Raw genomic sequence first — 18,067 nt, 5'->3', positions numbered from 1 at the left:
AAGGTCTTCCTGTCTTCCTGTTGGCTGGAGGCCAGGGCGGCAGACACATGTAGGAGGAGGAGGAGACGTCTTCCTCTCATAAATGTCCTCCAGTGTGTCTCTGCCTGTATCATTTAGAGGTCAAATACTTTCTCTAATCCTGCTCTGAGTCAGGACGCTCCCACATGCTGACACCCATCACACTCTGCTGCTGCATCATGAATGGACCTCCCTGTCCCGTACACTCGTCCCCAGGAAAACTCTAATTGAATTCCGTCCGTGTGACAAAGTCGTCCCGTCGTCGTCCTCCTGCCGCTTCCTGTCTGAGCGGCGTTGCGTCGCGTAGCGTGTTGTGACGGCAGCTTTATGAGCGAGCGGATTACAGCCTCGTCTGCCGCCGCCGCAGCCTGAGAGCTGAGAGCGGCTCAGATAAGACCGCCGTCCTCAGGGAGCGTGATTAGTGGCTGGGAAACCCTGCTCCGGAATTTCACAAATAAATGGGGGGGGGGGGGCAGGACATTCCCTGGACGTCCGCTCAGCTGTCACGGGGCGAGAGCGGAGTCGTACCAACGTGTGGTTTATTGAAACAGGTGGTGCTAACAAGGCGTCCTTGTTAGGAGGCGCTGACAGCTCCCATGTTTCCCTTCACACCTACTGTCCAGTGGTTCAGTCTGGACCGGGCTCAGAGACCGAGACGTCCCTCATCTGGGCCCAGCGTGAGGCCCCGCTGACAGAGGGGGCGGAGTCTCGCTTTAGATTAGCAATTAACACGTCAGGGTGTCCGTGTGTGTGTGTGTGTGTGTGTGTGTGTGTGTGTGTGTGTGTGTGTGTGTGTGTGTGTGTGTGTGTGTGTGTGTGTGTGTGTGTGTGTGTGTGTGTGTGTGTGTGTGTGTGTGTGTGTGTGTGTGTGTGTGTGTGTGTGTGTGTGTGTGTGTGTGTGTGTGTGTGTGTGTGTGTGTGTGTGTGTGTGTGTGCGTGCGTGCGTGCGTGCGTGCGTGCGTGTGTGGTGAGATGGTTCCCTCCCATCAGTGATTGACTCTGAGCAGATGTTTCTACATCAGCTGCCCTCCTTTTGATTTCTGAAAGTGTGTTTGGTGAAAATCAGTGTGTGAATGTGCAAACACGAGTACTAATGTGTGTGACCCACATCAAAGGACAATATGGAGTGTGTGTAGTGGCGCCTCAGCTCTCCGTGATCTCCCTTCTCTCCTTTTCCAATCCCATCGCCATCCTGAAGTTTCTTTCCTGATCATTCTCCCTCTCCTTCCCTCTCCCTCTCTCCCTCTCTCTCTCTCCCTCTCTCTCTCTCTCTCTCTCTCAGAGCCCAGAACATGTTCCGTCAGGCCATGCGCTCTCCCGTCATCATGTTCCACGTGGTGCCGTCCTCCATGAAGGCTCACTACGAGCAGCTGTCCCACAGCGAGAGGAACCCGGCCTACTCCTCCGGCCGCTTCAGTCCGGACTCCATGACGGGCAGCTCCGTGTCGGGCACAGATTACCCCCCGCACAGGGTGACCCGGCACGGCTCCCAAACGCACCCTCACGCCCACCCTCACCCTCACCCTCACCCTCACCCTCAGCCTCAGCCTCACCCTCACCCTCAGCCTCACCCGCACCCAGACCAGAACGACGCCTACCCCCCTCCAAGTCACCCGGCGGTCTCTGCGGCCAAGCCTCCGACAGGCCACACCCACTCTCCTCAGAGGGCGCTTAACCCCGCCCCTGCCGCCGGATACACAAAGAAGGTTGGAAGGAGACTCAACATCCTGCTAAAAAAAGGTGAGTAAGAGTTCATGATCACATGGGGAGGGGGGCGAGGGGGGCGGGGTCACATGCTTCTTCCTCTTTAATCCACTGTGACCGGTCTGGGTGTCACCAGTTGCTCAGATGTTCCTGCTGATAAGTCGAACAGCAGTAAAAGAGAGGGAAGCTCATTTGTAAAGGTCACTTTTTAAGAGCTTCTTCGTTGTGACGGTGCTGAAACATCTCCTCTGTCCCTCCTCACGTCCTCTGAAGCATCATCTGATTCTGTCCCGAGGGTCTTTGAAAGCCTCACGCCTCCGATTCCTCCCCAAAAACAGCTTTGTGGACACGAGGAGGAGGCGGCTTTGTGCTTCCCTCTGGATCCAAACGCCTGGCACTTCAAACGCCGGCGTGGGAACGGTTTGTCCAGAGTCGGGACGCGAGCGCGGGGAAGCGAACAATGACCCTAACAGGCTTAAATAAGTCGGCATGGCGATGTGAGCGCAGGGGAGAGAGGAAACACGGAACAAGGAGCGATGCGAGGAATAAAAGTTTCTCTCTTTTGGACGTCTCGGCGGCGTAGCCTTTGACTGACAGCTGGCACAGGTGCTGCACGCATCTGCCAACAGAGGAGCGGGGCCGCCTGTGCCAGGTCTCAGGGCCGGGGAGCTTGTTGCTAAGCAGCCGCTGGTCCCCGAGTGCTGTCGAACGCCACAGTAAAGAGTCTGACGGGGCCTGGACCATATGCCCCCGGTCTGCTCCCTCTCCTGGGCCGGAGAGGAAGACGCAGCACAGACAAACATCTGCTTGTTTCTCATCCCGACATGGAAACTTCTCCCTCTGAGATCAGAATCAAAGAGTCCGGCCCAGTTTTTGCTTTATTTCCATACGTTTCACCTCAAAGATCACTGAACTCACTCACATGTACACATTTACACCTTTAGGTTAGGAAAAGACGACGGTTGAACTATTTCTAGGTCTGAACCAATTATCAACTATAACATGTCTAGATTCCATAGGTGATGATTGAACGAGCATCATAGGGCCTCGGCCAATCAGTGCTGCGGATGCGTGTCACCATAGTAACGGTGACATAGGCGTTGATGCAAATTCAAGCAGTTTGTTTGTGTGGATGTTTGAAGGAGGATTGACGGTGTTGACTTCATTTGTTGACTTTTATGATTGGATATTTGATTATTAGTCATTATAATCAATTTTTCCTGATCGATTTGCTGCGCAGATCCTATAAAGAGATCAATACTGTCAGGCTCCTTAAGGCCAACAGTCGTATTCATTATAACTGAACTGTAACACATCAAAGTCTCCTCTTTATTCTCTACAAACTTTATCCCGTGTAAAGTTTGTTTTGCCTCCATTATTCTTTCATGCTCTCATTATTAAAACGCCACAATGGGAAGTTTGGGTTTGGAAGTTCAGCCGAGAGTTCACAACAATCCATCCGTCCAAATCCCTGTGAACTCTGCTGCTGGGTGATTTATCAGGCTTTATCTGCGCTCTTTGTCTAAAACACTCTTTTCTCATTCCAACTCTGTTCTGCTGCGGTCGCTCTCAGCTCCGGCAGCTCCCGGGGGGCCTCTCGGCTCGCTCATCTGTTTTGTTTGGAGTGCCGACTTAAGCCGGCGGCTTTGAGCCCAAGATTAAACCCCGGCGTTGTTTACGTGTTCCAAATCAGACGGCAGAGTATCAGAATCAATCAAACAATCCCATTCTGCACAGGAAATTGCTTGGCTATGTCTTAATCAAGCTAATGGGAGTTTTAAAGATCCTCCTCCGTGTTTAAACCCGGGAACGCTACAGGCATTTACCGGCGAGCACCCAGCCGCAACCTCATCTGACGGCGGGAAGTTGATTGGCTCATCAATGTGGAGGATTAGGTGGAGGAGGTGAAACAGAAGGGCTGAGGCTTCTGCTGCTCGTTGAGTCTGGCGAGTCGGGAGAGTCAGGAGAGTCAGGAGAGTGAGACGGGCGGTGAGGATCCGACCCCGGCGCTCCGACCCGGCCTCCATGCTGACTGTTGTTCTTAGAGTAGCTGTTCCACTTTAATGTCTTACACACACACGATTGCCCGATCTGGGACTTGTTTGTGCCTTAATGTCCTCTGAATGGAGCCCGGGCCGTCGCCGTGGAGATGGAGCTGCTCAGAAGTGATGCGTCTGCACCGCCGCCGCCGCCGCGTCGGAGCAAAGCGATGGCTCCACCTTAAAGGAAACATAACGGCGAGCGGAGGTCTCACTGTTTCCCATAAAGCTGGGACGGTTTAATATCCTCAGGCCTCAGGCTGTTCCACTCTGCCTCTCTCGCCTGCATGTCAGACAGAAACGTTCCAACTCTTCTTCTCTCTGCGTAATGTTGTGGAGCGATATCTCACTTTAGAATCTCCTGTTGTCTCACAGCTGAAAGACTCTGTGAACTTCATACAGCTCTCTCTCGCTCTCTCTCTCGCTCTCGCTCTCGCTCTCGCTCTCTCTCTCTCTCTCTCTCTCTCTCTCTCGGTTGTCTCTCTCTCTCTCTGTTGTCTCTCTCTCTCTCTCTGTTGTCTCTCTCTCTCTCTCTGTTGTCTCTCTCTGTTGTCTCTCTCTGTTGTCTCTCTCTGTTGTCTCTCTCTCTCTCTCTCTCTCTCTGTTGTCTCTCTCTCTCTCTCTCTCTCTATCTCTCTATCTCTCTCTCTCTGCCTCTCTCTCCCTCCCTCTCTCTCCCTCTCTTCCCCTCTCTCTCTCTCTCTCTCTCTCTCTCTCCCTCTCTCTCTCTCTGCCTCTCTCTCCCCCTCTCCCTCTCTCTCTCTCTCTCTCTCTCTCTCTCTCTCCCTCTCTCTCTCTGTCTCTGTCTCTGTTTTCCTTTAATTTCCTGTAATTATCTGGATTAATACCAGGAGATATGTGTGTGTGTGTGTGTGTGTTTTTATTTGTCTGGCTCGTCAACGATGTAATAAGCAGAGTCGTGTCCTGAATGCTCCATTATTCTACACTGTTAAGAATGAATTTCCTGCGTATTTAAAGAAATAAAACACACACACACACACACACACATTAGTGAAGTGCAGATGGTCGTCTTGCTGTAGTTGCATCAGAATGTCCACTTCAGTCACATTCTGCCGTGTTAGCACATAGAGCTGGTCGTCTTTGCTCCGGTCGCTCTGCAGAAGTGAAGCTCTGGGGTCTCAGCGTTGCTCTGAGTTGCATCAGAGCCTGAAGAATGATGGAAACTCAATATGAAGTTATTCACTGCAGTTTGTGCTAGAGCGGTGATGTAAAATACACACACACACTCATACAACCTGTGTGTCTCTCCTCTTCCTCCTCTTCCTCCCCCACCTCCCTCCTCCTCCAGGTCCTGAGGGGCTCGGGTTCAGCATAACCTCCCGAGACGTTCCCATCGGGGGCTCGGCGCCAATTTACGTGAAGAACATTCTGCCTCGGGGAGCTGCCATTCAAGATGGCCGCCTGAAGGCAGGAGACAGGCTGCTGGAGGTGAGTGTGTGTGTGACTGCTGGAGGTGAGTGTGTGTGACGGTGCAGTGACCTGAAGCTCTGCGCACACACTCACCGTTTGATCTGCGTGTCCTTTGTGCGTTTGGAGGAAGTTCCTGAACGTCTCTGCGTCTCCTTTAGGTGAACGGCGTGGATCTGAACGGGCGGACCCAGGAGGAGGTGGTGTCGCTGCTCAGGGCCACGCCCATGGGCGGGGCCGTGGGGCTGCTGGTGCTGCGGCAGGAAGAGGCGTTCCTCCCCCGGGAAGTGGTACGATCCTGTCAGCTTAACATGTTTTACATTCTGACACGTGTGTAGTCGCTCATGCATGTATAGATAGTGGCTGTGTGTGTGTGTGTGTGTGTGTGTGTGTGTGAGCTGGGGTTGAGTCCCACGCTGTCAGGAGTTGGGTTAATCCCCACAGTGAGAGTCGTGTTGTCTGCTCCCTCAGCATGCAGATTGATAGTGCCGCTCTGTCGCCACGCTCGCTCCATTATCAGAGCAAACCTGTGGAGCTTCATCTCCCCTCCTCATCCTCCTCATCCTCCTCATCTCCCTCAGCTGCCTTTGTTGTCCTTTATCTGTCACTCATCCTCCGGCTCCTTTCATCCTCATTCCCACACTTCCTTTTCCTTTGTTAGGAAACTCTCACTCTCTCGTTCGTTCGCTCACTCTCTCTCTCTCTCTTTCTCTCTCTCTCTCTTTCTGTCTCTCTCACTTTCTGTCTCTCTGTCTCTCTGTCTCTGTCTCCCTCTGTTTCTCTCTCTCTCTCTCTCTCTCTCTCTCTCAGGGCAGGTAGAAGGCAGAGAGTTAAAAATCACACTTAGCTTTAATATCCTATCTTTCAGTGTCACACACACACACACACACACACACACACACACACACACACACACACACACACAGATGTGCAGATGCTACTTCCAGCTTGTATTTTCAATAATTGATGCAAGCCGTTTGCTAATTGAATGGCTGTGTTTGCTAACAGCCTTTCATTTCCTCCAGGTTATCTTTCACGTGACGCCAGATGTTAGACCGCAGTTATTTCAGTATAAAATCACATTTGATGTACGGCACATCTGGAGCTCAGAGCGCTTTAAGTGGCGGCTGGTTTGGCCCAATCAGGCGAGAGTAAATACTATAGATTCCACCTTAAATCACATCACTGTTTACCTGAGAGCAGCGGTCAATACTGCCTGCTATCTCCTGGCTCTGCTAACCGGCGCTAACACATGAAGTATTGAGCACACACCTGAGTTATAGCGTCAGAGCGGCCTTAAATCCCCCTCCCATCGTCATAGGAACGGGCTCTCCCAGCACCCTCAGCAGGCGCGGGGGGGCCATTAGCGAGAACAAGCGGCCAATTCGCTGTCGAGCGTTGTCAATCAAACCGCTGATGTGTGACAATTATCCCGGCGAGGGATTCAGACGAGGCGGGCCGAGGTTCTGAGCGAGGGATGGCAGCGCCGGGTCGATACTCATCTTTAGATTAGAGCGGCGTTTGATGGGGCCTGACTCTGCATAGTTAGATGGTGGGATTCATTTGATCAACGCAGATGGGAGGAGAGCGAGAGGAGATGGCACTCGGGGGAGATGAGGCCCAGTGTGTGTGTGTGTGTGTGTGTGTGTGTGTGTGTGAGTGTGAGGAGCTCAGTGTTTTATCAGAGGCCGGAGGGCAGGGAGCTGATATTTCCACGGGAACGACTAGAGAACATATTATAGAGTTACGGCCGCTGCTGCTTTATCAAACGCTCGACACGACGTCGCTGCAGTTCATCTTTAAATCTCAGTTTTTGTTGACGCTGCGTCGGGGACGAATCCATCTCTTTATTTCTACATGAATAAGACAGGCGGAGTGTTGGAGACACCTTCATCCTGATCCATCAACACATCTCTGCAGTCTCATCAGCATCTCAGCGTGTCTCAGCTTTATGGAGATGGAATTTAGTGCAAAGGCGTCAGGATTCATGGGAACGTTGGATTTCTAATGGCGATGCAGACAAACTGAGTCTGGTGGAGCCGTCAGAGCAGAGCTTCCTGTTTCTTCCTCCGCACATTGACGTGAATCACAGCCGGCTGTTACTAAGCTGCTTTTTATTAAAGCTAATGAAGCTTAATGGAACATTTAAGTCCACAGCTGTTTGCCGTCTGATGAAGCTGTAACATGTATTAGTTATTATTATACAAGTTATTCCAGCACTTTAGCCTCTGCACTCTGCTGCTCTGGAGGCGAACGCTGTGTGTGTGTGTGTCCATCGCCCACTGACCAGCTGTAACTCTGTGTGTGTGTGTGTGTGTGTGTGTGCTGAGATGTATCTTCATCTTCATCACACATACACTGCATGGCCACTTGTTTCAATCTGTTTCCATCACCTCATGCTTCCAAACACCTCTGTGTGTGTGTCTGTGTTTGTGACTGTGTGTGTGTGTCTCTGTTTGTGTGTGTCACATTTCCACTTTTATTGTCAATACACACGTTTGGTTGACTGTTCTTTGGTTCTTCTTCTCCTGCGTCCTCTAGAATGCCGAGCCGCAGATGCAATCCCCCAGAGATGTGGTAAGACTCCGCCCCCCCCCCCGTGACGTGGTCCTGCTCCCCTCAGACCCCCAAACACCCTTAAACCGGCTTCCTCCCCCAGCTCACCTTCCCCCCCTAACAGCTCCTCCCCCTGTGTTTGGCCCGGATCTCTTATCAGGATAAAGAAAGAGAGAGTTTCTTCAGCGCTCCTTCATGGTGCACTAACCAAGAAGCTGCTTAACCAAAGCGTCATGCAACATCTAATCAAACTAATCACGTTTCATGCTTCAGAGATATGAATGAAAGCTTCAGCTTGGAGCAGAATGAGGCGTTGTGAATGAAGAAGGAACAGGTGCTTTGTTGTGCGCGGCGGCTGAGGTTTGTCGCTCTGCCTTTGTCACTGCAGAACGGCTGCGATGTGTGAAGTGACTAACAAATGTTATTGTCAGTTTTGCTTTATTGGATGAATGCAGACGGAGCCGAGGCAGCGGCGTGTGTATTCAGTGTAACGTATCCATAAAAACTCGACTCGCACAGACGCTAAGTGCCAGTAAATATTCCTGCTATGAGAATTATGCGGCAGTGGAAGGAAGCAGAGGCAGCTTCGGCGTGAGAACCTAACCATCTAAATCATGCGGCCGATAATCCACTCTACAAACGCTCGAGCTGTGTTTCCCCCAGCCTCAACAAGATCTTCATCAATTACAGGAACCCTTCTTCGCCGCTTCATCCGTCTCTCCTCCACGCTGCCTGTTCCGATTCTCATAGCTTTCCGTTTCACAAACACACACATAGCTTAACAAGATCACATCTGGCCTGAACTCCAGACTGCATCCGGGCCCAGCGCAGGTAATTTGATGGCATTTTCTGTGCTGCATTAGAAGTTTAATTGGCCAGTTAATGTGATTGGTGGTGGAGCCTGCCAGCTGTGTGGGGGGGCTTCTCATTGGTGGGGAGCGTTACGGGCCACTTTGTGACCGATTGGGCCTCCAGATTGCACATCTGTGTGCAGACAAAAGCCCTCCACACGTCACTCATCCTCTCGGCAGCTGAGAGACTCCATAAGGGCCTGAAGCAGAACTTTGGCTCCATTGTAGCAAACCAGCTTTCTATATGTAATAATGAGTGTGTGTTTGGAGAAACAAGGCGACTCTCCATCACACTGATGTTGGATTGAACACTTATTGCCAATCCATGCTTTAGACTTTGGACATAAGACCTTATTGGCCCGTGTGGCTTTAATTGTTTCATTTGTTTTCTTTATTTGAAATGTTTGCCTCTCTAGAAATCAATGCGACCACAGGGATGAGAGGAAATGCACCACGGTTTAAATTATCTGCACTCCCTCGCCCTTTTTGTCTCCTTTCACCCTCCCTCCCTTTCCTACTTACCTAACTCCAAACCTCCAGACGGGTCCCTGGTCTCCTCGCCCTTTCCCGGAATGCAAACCGCCCATAATGGATTCGGTGCATTTCAGATGTTATCTTGTTGTCAGGCGCCTCATTTTAAACATCTCACCCACCGGCGTCAACAGCAGCACAGGCCTCATTGTGGTGTGCCGGGGTAGACGCAGCGTGTGCGTCTCTGGACAGGCTGGCCGTGTAAAAGGGCGGCTTTTAGTGGACGAACATCCATTTTCTAGTAGATGCAGGGAGGAAAAAGTGCTTTAAACCTTGAATTTGACTCTGAGACACGGTACAAACCTGGAAAGTGCAGTAAGTACTTACAAGAACCGTGCAAGTACTTAATCCAAATCTGTTTAGTCTAAAGTCACGTTTGATCGGATTCTGGTCTCGGGAGACTTCCTGTCTGATCTCTGAATCTCACCGATATAATGTAGCGTATGCAGATCCGTATTCCACAACAGCATCTGTCGCCATCTGTCAGAGCCACTTTGATTATCACAAGTCTTCAATTCAATCAAGTTCTCCGCTCTGCTTGCTTTTACAAGTACGTCCATTAATTGGCCTTTGTTTTGCTGTACTAACATGGTGGTGGTCCATCTTAGGAAGCTTCTGTCTACGTTCTGCGTCTTTCCAGTTCCCGAGTCATTGGAGAGTTTCCTCCTCTTCCCAAACTGAAGATCCCAGACCTGAGTGTGTCCCGGTTCCTTTGAGCGAACAGAAAGATGAGATAGTACCACGAATGACCTTAACTGGCAGTACTGCAACTGCAACAGTGTCACTCAGTGGAGTCCCAGTGGAATATATTATCCTACATGAATATATTCAAGTGGAAGTGTGTGTTTTCCGGCAGCTTGCATATCGACTCGGGGTGTTTTTTTATTTGGAGCTGATGGAAGTGGAGAGATTTTTGCGGAGGTGACCGAGAGACGGCTGCACTCAAAGGTCAACGTGCGTTCTGTCCTCTGTCCTCAAACGTGTGTATGTGTTGATTGAGCTACCACCTCGATGATTTCACGGCTTCTAATCTGCTGCACTTTGTATAATCAAGACGAGTGCAATTAAAAGCATAACGAGGCCCAAACATATCGGGCGTAAAAAGCTTTTACGCCCACAGGTTTGTTGGCACTCTGCGGTGATCCGTCCTGTGTGAGAGCTTTGTTGAGGGTTTGCTCTGCAGCTACAATGCATCAACAGAGGCGGAGGAGTACTAGCTTCTTGAAATCCAGCCGCTGTGTCCGTCTGGGCTCGGTCCGGCTGAGGTCGGTGTCGGCGGTGTAACTCCGGTGTGATGTCGCTGCTCTCTGTTCTTCTGGGGCTCTGCTGTAACGTTGTTCATCTGCATTTGTGCCGCTTGCCATGTTGCATTTTCCCCTTCTAACCTCTGGCTAAACGTTTTGATGAGCCCTGTTCCACGCTGTGAGCCCTCCCTGTCCCCTGGTCACACAGCTGTATTGGCTTATTGTTGTCTGGAGGCACCTTTGTCTAACCTGTGGACTCTGACTGCTCCCTTTAGCATCCAAAGCAGCCTGCGACAGCCGGCAACCTGCACTGGCTGATTGAGGTAAATGCTGCATGACATCACCAGCCTGGGCTCTAACATGGAGCAAAGGCATCACAGGCAAATGAGATGGTTTGGGCGGCTGCACAAATAGACGGAGAGTCATTTGTGCAATTCATTGCTTCCCCAATGGCCTGTAGAAAGAAATCACTGCTGTCTCTGTCTCCGTCTCACTCTCTCTCACTCTCTCTCGCTTTCTCTCCGTCTGTCTCTCTCTCTTTCTGTCTTTTTTTCCCTCTCTTTCTCTCTCCCTTTCTCTCTGTCTCTTTCTCCCCCTTTCTACCTTTCACTCTCTCTCCCTCCCTTTTTCTATCTTTCCAGCTGTCTCACTTTGTCTCTCTCTTTCTCAACTGCACCTTCTCAGCAATTCTAACCCCCCCAGTGTGTAATTCTCTCTCGCTCTCTCTCGCTCTCACACACACACACACACCCACTTTGAAGACACACTTTAAGACACCACTCCACTTCCCTGCACCTGCTCTCTACAATGGTGCGCTGATCAAAGGCATCCGTCTTTACATGCCTGCTCTGATTGTTCCATAATGGGCCCATAACCTGAACATTGGGCTCCATTGTTTACTCCATTAGTCACACTGGCTTATGGAAAATTACCGCAATACTATATTGAAAAGCCATCAGCGGCGGCAATAATGCTGTAGCAACACCCTGCCAGATACTATCTATCACACACACACACACACACACACACACACACACACACACACATATACACACACACACACACACGTTGCCTCCCCTGCAGTCTGTTAGCGCGCTGACGCATAATGATCTAGCTCTGCCTGCTAGCATGACACAACGTTCACGTAGCAAAAATGTGTTAGCTGAGCATGACGCGGCGTAACTGTGATGTTCACACTGACGCCCTGCGACACGCCCAGCACAGGCAGTGTGTTCTAAGTAACATTACACACTACCTATTAGCCCGTTTGCCGTTTTTTCTATCACAGGTTATTGTTTTTGTATTAGTGTACATTAACACACCTAGCTCAGTGTCAGAGTCACATGTTAGCATAACTGTGTTTACCAAAGAAAACTCAGTAAGTTAAGTTAACATCATCATAAGTGAAAGTAATATCAAAGCTTTCTGTCATTTGATTGGTCTAAGATATAGATTGTAGTTATTTCACTGCTAAAATTCAGTGTAAAGATGTAATTAGAGTAAATGAGAAATTAATGCTGCTTCCTGTCTAAACGCTCCACTGCTGAGGAAAACATCAGGCGGCAACATCATCAATCTAACATACAGGCTCCTTAAGCTTCTGTGTATATGTCTATAGATAGATGTATAGAATATAGAGCAGGGCGGTGACTGTCCTGTCCTGATACACATCCGTCATTTGGACCTTTAAATGGACTAAAGTGAGACTCTGGGTTTATGATACAGAACATTTTTAGCTCTAAGATAAAAGAGGGAAACATGACTTGAGTTGCGTAACATGGTGTCATTATCAGTGCAATCGGATCGCCTCTGTGATTAATGGAAGCGTCTTCATGCCAGCAGGCTGGGTGCCGTTTCTGTACCGGGCCGGCGCTGACAGGTACAAGTCAATCAGCCAGGGCCGTTCCACCGCAGAGTCGGGCTCTCCAGCTTAATTAAAGTGATGTTTCAAGCTGCCACCTGTTCCAAACACACACAAACACACACCGGCCATGCATCACACCTCACACACTCACTGTGTTCAGCAGCAAGCACAATCTCTGAGGCCGGAATGACCACAGCACAAACACAATCATCCCTACACAGAGAGAGAGAGAGAGAGAGAGAGAGAGGTGGCAGCTGATTAGGCTTGCTGTGGTCTCAGTGTGTTGTTGTTTGGTGTGTGTTTGGACATCACTGCACTCCATACTGCTCACATAAATACCACATATCCACCTATAGACACAATCAAACCTGCTTTCTCTCTCTCGCTCTTTCTCTCTCTCTCTCACACGCCCCCATGCACACTTGCCCCCCCCCCCCCCTCTCAGCTCTGTCGAGCTCACAGGTATTTGATATTCATGGTTTATCAGCATGAAGCTACAGCGAGACTTGTTTGAATGAGGGGGAGAGAGAGAGAGAGAGAGAGAAGAGGGGGGGCAGGGAAACGAGAGGAGAAGTGGAAGGGAGGCAGATGAGAAGGAGAGAGACGGGGAGAAGGATGGAGGAGACGGGAGGGAGAGTGACGGAGATATAGGTAGAGAGGAATGGAGAGAAGGAATGCAGAGGAGGGAGAGAGAGTCAGAGTATGAATGAAGAGAAAGAGAGAGGGAGAGAGAGAGAGACTGACAGTGCTACAGCAGGCAGCCAACAATGCCCTCCACGCCTGAGCTACCTCCACCAATTACATCCTCCACTGCATCTTCCTCACCTCTCTTTCTCTCTTTCTCTCCCTCTCCCCCCTCTCTCTCCTCTCTACCTCCCTCCGTCTGTCTTCACCTCTCCAGTTCCTTTTTAATTCCCTTCAAGTGACTTTTTTTTCCGGCTGCGATCAAATTGACAGGTTTGTTTGGCCCAAGTTTATCTCGCTGCTGACCTGCTAATCGTTTCAGCCGCTGAGAGGAGTGTGTGTGTGTGTGTGTGTGTGTGTGCGTGTGTGTGTGTGTGTGCGCGTGTGTGTGTGTGCATGTTGCTGGAGAAAGCAAAATAAAGTGGAAGAGAAGGAGCTATGGATTGACTAACTGTGAGGAATACTAAGAGGGCTGATGAGAGAGAGAGAGGCGGAGAGGGAGAGAGGGAGAGAGAGAGATGGAGAGAGAGAGAGAGAGACTCATTTGGAGAAAGCAAGAGAGAAATGGAGTGAGACAGAGAGAGGGTAAAGCAGCTGCTTGGTTGATGGAATGAAATGAAGATGTTGGTGAAAGAGGAATAAGAATAGAAAAGAATAAATTGGAAGATGGAGAATGGAAATAGAAGTGAGAGAAAAGAGAGACGAGCTGAAGTAGTAGAAAGAAAGTCAGTGTGTGTGTGTGTGGTGGTGGTTGGGTAGAGAAAGAAGATAAAACTGTAAAAAGAAGAAGAGGGATGGAGAGGAGCAAACCCAAAAAAAGGCACAAAGAAGAAGCAGGAGGGTGGGGGGGGCAGAGTGACGCTCTTCATCTCTCTTTGTGTTCCACGTGGATTCGTCTCTTCCTCTCGGCCTTTCATTCTCTCGCTCGCTCCATCAACGTCGCGCTCTCTCATTCTTTTCACCCTTTTTCTTCCCTGGCGCTTCGCCTTTTCGCCCTTTATTCTGTCCCTCCTCCTCCTCTTCCTCCTCCTCAGCTCACTTCTCACCACTCCAACTCATCCTCATCCTCAGCCTCAGCCTGTTTTCCTTTTCTTCCTGTTTTCCCTCTTACACTTTCTTTATTAAAGGAGGGATCAGTATTTAGTTGATATGTCTGAGCAGCGACATCACATTCTTTACTTCAGATGTTGATGAAGATTCAGAGGTGCCTCGTCTTCATTATGCCTTCACAAACAAACCCTAAGCTTAAGATGGAAGCACCTGTGTCGTGTTTTTAATGGCTTTGCTTTGTTGTAACTCGTCCTTTGTGATGATCTTGTGTAAGGATTCGGTCTCTTCTTCTTCTTCTTCTTCTTCTACTTTAATAAACTTGAGTTCCGTGCAGCATAAATTAGACTTTAAGTTGCTATATAATTAAGTCCTGTCGTCCTCTTCTTCCTCTTCCTCCTCTTCCTCCCCCAGGCTTTTCTTTTCACCTCTTTCCATTAGTTGTGTCTAATTTGAAATGTGCTGTTTGTGCTGTGCTCCTCTTGTTTTTCTCTCCGTCTTAAATTAAATCCAACCGACGTTTAATTTGGTTCTCTGAGACCCACAGAGGCCTTCATCTCCCCCTCGCCTCCCTCCTGCTCCCTCATTCACCTCCCCAACCTCAGCTTCCTCCTCCATCTCTCTCTCCCTCCGCTCTGCCTCCAATCCCTCCTTCTCCCTCCTCCGCTCCACCCAGAGCAATTCCATCTCTCTCGGAGCAAACAAAGGGAGCTAATGACATGCTGACACCGAGCCCGATGATTGAATTCATTAGGCGTGCACAATAATTGCCAGGCGAGAGCGTGCGCGCACCCGTCTATTCAGAGGACAGCTGTCAAATAACAAGCCAGAGAGAATAGCTTTTCATTGTTGGTGGTGGGGAAGAGAGAGGGCGAATTAAAGAGAGGGAGAGAGAGGGAGAGAGAGAGAGGGAGAAGCACCTGTTGTGGATTGGAAATGGTAGAGAGCACTCAGCATGTCAATTAGGCGTCTGTGTTCATGCCGGCTTACTGTGAAGTTTGCGGCTCGTTCGACGCACCGGGGAATCTTGATCCAGGTGCACGGCGCCTAGAGACTGAGAGTGCGTTCTTCTTCTGTCTTTGTTACAACACAAAGATGGAAGGAAGGAAGTTTTCTGTGTGTGGAGTTTGAAACGGACGACCTTGACCTCAGAACTTTGACCATGTGTTGGATCTGTGTGTGATGATTCTGATGTGATGGAGTTTACCGGTTGACCTTCCTGTTCTCTACCATGGGAGGTGTGAAGCCTACAAAGGGGGGTGTTAACGTCCCTCGCTCTCAGTTCCACTTCTCTGGTCAGAAGGTATTTGTGGCTCAGCAGCGGCGGAGGCGTTGGGCTTGAATGTAGCCTACATGCTGCTGGGCTGCTTAACACAAATGTATCCAACTTTGATTCGCCTCCCTGCCAGTTTACATGAGGGAGCTCCTTTAATTAACCTCAAGCCCCCAAATGATCATAAATAATTGCCCTTTTCACTTGGAGCCCTTTGGCTCACACACAGACACAGTGTGTGAGCGAGACAAAGGTCTTTAAAACTCAAAGGCTTGAATTAATGAGACCATTTTAATTTATAATGCAGTACAAAAGTTTAAATGTGAAGATGTGTAAGATCGTAAAAATCTAGATTCTGTGTTCTTTTCTTCACCTTCCTCTCAGAAAGCCGAGGAGGACGAGTTGGTCCTGACCCCAGATGGGACCCGGGAGTTCCTCACCTTCGAGATCCCCCTCAGCGACTCGGGCTCCGCCGGCTTGGGCGTCAGCGTCAAGGGGAACAGGTCCAAGGAGAACCACGCCGACCTGGGCATCTTCGTCAAGTCCATCATCAACGGAGGGGCAGCCTGCAAGGTAGACCCCGCCTCCCCCCCCAGAATCACAGAGGATCCGGGAGCGTGACCTTCAGATTCACGTGTCGTTTCTCCTCCACCAACAGGACGGGCGTCTGCGGGTGAACGACCAGCTGATCGCCGTCAACGCAGAGTCGCTGCTGGCCAAAACCAACCAAGACGCCATGGAGACGCTACGGAAGTCCATGTCGACGGAGGGCAACAAGCGCGGGATGATCCAGCTGATCGTGGCCAGACGTGTGAACAAACGCAGCGAGGTGAGACGCAAATGACCTTCACACGACCTTCACACCACCAGAAGGACGGACTTATCTTTAGACTCAACATCTGCGTGAAGGTCTCTGGACGCACAACGGTCAGGAAGTAAATAAATGGGGTGAAACATAAGGTGCGGCCGTTTTGGAGCACGTAAAGGCCGACCGATCCGACTTTGCTTCTGTTATTATTGTCGTTCCAGTTGTGACATGTTTAATTTAGTAGCTTTGGTCAGATGCTCTGGTTGGAGGGTGTGTGACCTTATTAAAGATTAAAGAGCTTTTTAATTATAGTTCCAGTGTGTGTGTGTGTGTGTGTGTGTGTTGACACTGAGATCCTCCCTTTGATAAATGTAGAACACGACCCAAACAAACCACTGGGAGTTTCCCTCAGCAGGAGCAATAATTCATTTCATGGAATAAAGTAACTTGTTAGCTCACGGTAGTTCAGGCCCACCCCCTTTCCCACACACACACCCACACACACACACACTCTCTCTCTCACACTCACTTCCCATGGGACTGCTGGGAAAAAATACAACATGGCTAAGAACCAAACTACACAACTTCTTTCTCCCTCAATGTCATGTTTCTACATTCTCTGCACACCTTGGCCTGTCGCTGTGTGTGTGTGTGTGTGTGTGTGTGTGTGTGTGTGTGTGTGTGTGTGTGTGTGTGTGTGTGTGTGTGTGTGTGTGTGTGTGTGTACGCCTCTGGCACCTCTTGGCTTCCCGGCTCTCCTCTCCAACCTGGTGTGTCAAAGTTTTGATTTCCCTCCGGTCTGTCTGGTAATTGAAAGCAGAGGCGAAGCCTGGAGGTGTGTTTTGTATTTGTGTGTCTGTGTGTGTGTGTGTCTTGTGTCTATGTATGCAGATCTGTGTGTGTGTGTCCCTGTGCATTTTGTTTTCACACTGCCTATGTACTCTGTGTGCATTTAAGTTTGTATGCACAAGTACGTACAGTGTGTGTGTGTGTGTGTGTCTCTATGCAGCGTAGGCCTGAAGCATGTTGTCAGAATAAGCAGTGAGCATGCGGCTCTGGATCACAGCCCCCCTGTGCTGAGCCGCAGGTCTGGCCTGAGGCTGCGTCACACCGTCGACAAGGAAACGAGTCCAAGTCGCTCGCTGACACACAGCTTCACTCTGACATGGGAGACGTCTCGGTGTGACGAAGCCTGTTTATTCTGCGGCTCTCTGATTGGTCAATAGCACCCTTCAGTATATGAGTGTGTGTTTGTGTGTGTGTCCGTCCATCAGCATAAACTACAGTTATTGATTATAGAACAGAAACAGAGTTGACATCTGGATCAAATTTATTTACTTTCTCTCCCTAGACAGCCAATCTGAGATCAATCTCAAATAAATCGGGTTGCCGTGGCATACATCACCACGGCAACCTCTTCTCCCTCCCCTCCCCTTGCCCTTCGCTCTCTCCTCTCTCTCTCGCTTCCACCCCCCCCCCCCCCTCTCCCTTCTATCCCTCCCTCTCTCTCTAAGCAGAAACAGTGAAATCAGAGCAGTAGACTTCCTTCCCCCCTCACCCGGCGGGAGTGAGACCTTTTCACGGGGCTCAATTATCAGCCTGAATATGCAATGAGCCGGCATGTTGATTTGTCGATGAGACTCAGTTCGGCGAATCCCCGTGGCGACTCACCTCAGTCCTCCGTCGGGCCAAATCATTAACTCTCTCATTTAAAGTCGAGAGCAGCCGCACGCCGGGGGTCAAAGGTGCCGTATGGCGACCGGAGAAACGGCTGAGGCTTCCAGGTGTAGGTCTGTTCTGTCCTATAGGTTTGATGGCTTCGGTGTCGCAGATTTAAAGCTGCTCACTTTGTTTTTGTTAAAGTATGACAACATCCTGGAGCCATTCATTATAGATTGGTTGAAGCTGAAGCATTCCGATGCATCAAATCGTTACTTCCATGCGATCGCCTCGGGCCACAGACGCCTGTTAGTTTCCACTCCTACCCTCTTCACTCTCCACCCCTCTTCTTCTCTCTTCA

At 50.0% G+C, this 18,067-nt stretch overlaps 1 protein-coding gene across 6 annotated transcripts in view; it reads left to right on the top strand.

The window, feature by feature from the left end:
* pard3ab (par-3 family cell polarity regulator alpha, b) overlaps nt 1–18,067 on the top strand; it is a 163,799-nt gene that overhangs the window by 79,252 nt on the left and 66,480 nt on the right. For 4 of the 6 annotated variants that reach the window (XM_076161805.1, XM_076161804.1, XM_076161802.1 and 1 more), the window contains 7 exons: nt 1,301–1,758; nt 5,071–5,210; nt 5,351–5,479; nt 7,731–7,766; nt 10,647–10,694; nt 15,624–15,812; nt 15,898–16,068. In XM_076161805.1, coding sequence (XP_076017920.1) covers nt 1,301–1,758; nt 5,071–5,210; nt 5,351–5,479; nt 7,731–7,766; nt 10,647–10,694; nt 15,624–15,812; nt 15,898–16,068 — 1,171 coding nt within the window. The remainder of the gene's footprint in view (nt 1–1,300; nt 1,759–5,070; nt 5,211–5,350; nt 5,480–7,730; nt 7,767–10,646; nt 10,695–15,623; nt 15,813–15,897; nt 16,069–18,067) is intronic. The other 2 variants (XM_076161806.1, XM_076161803.1) reach the window with 1 other exon arrangement.

The sequence above is a fragment of the Genypterus blacodes genome, unplaced genomic scaffold, assembly GCF_046128005.1.
Source record: "Genypterus blacodes isolate CSIRO-AG114 ecotype Tasmania unplaced genomic scaffold, CSIRO-AGI_Gbla_v1 ptg000114l_1, whole genome shotgun sequence".
In the NCBI taxonomy this organism is placed as follows: domain Eukaryota; kingdom Metazoa; phylum Chordata; class Actinopteri; order Ophidiiformes; family Ophidiidae; genus Genypterus; species Genypterus blacodes.
Note: the sequence above shows the minus strand (reverse complement) of the source record. Positions and strands in the feature narration are given on the sequence as shown.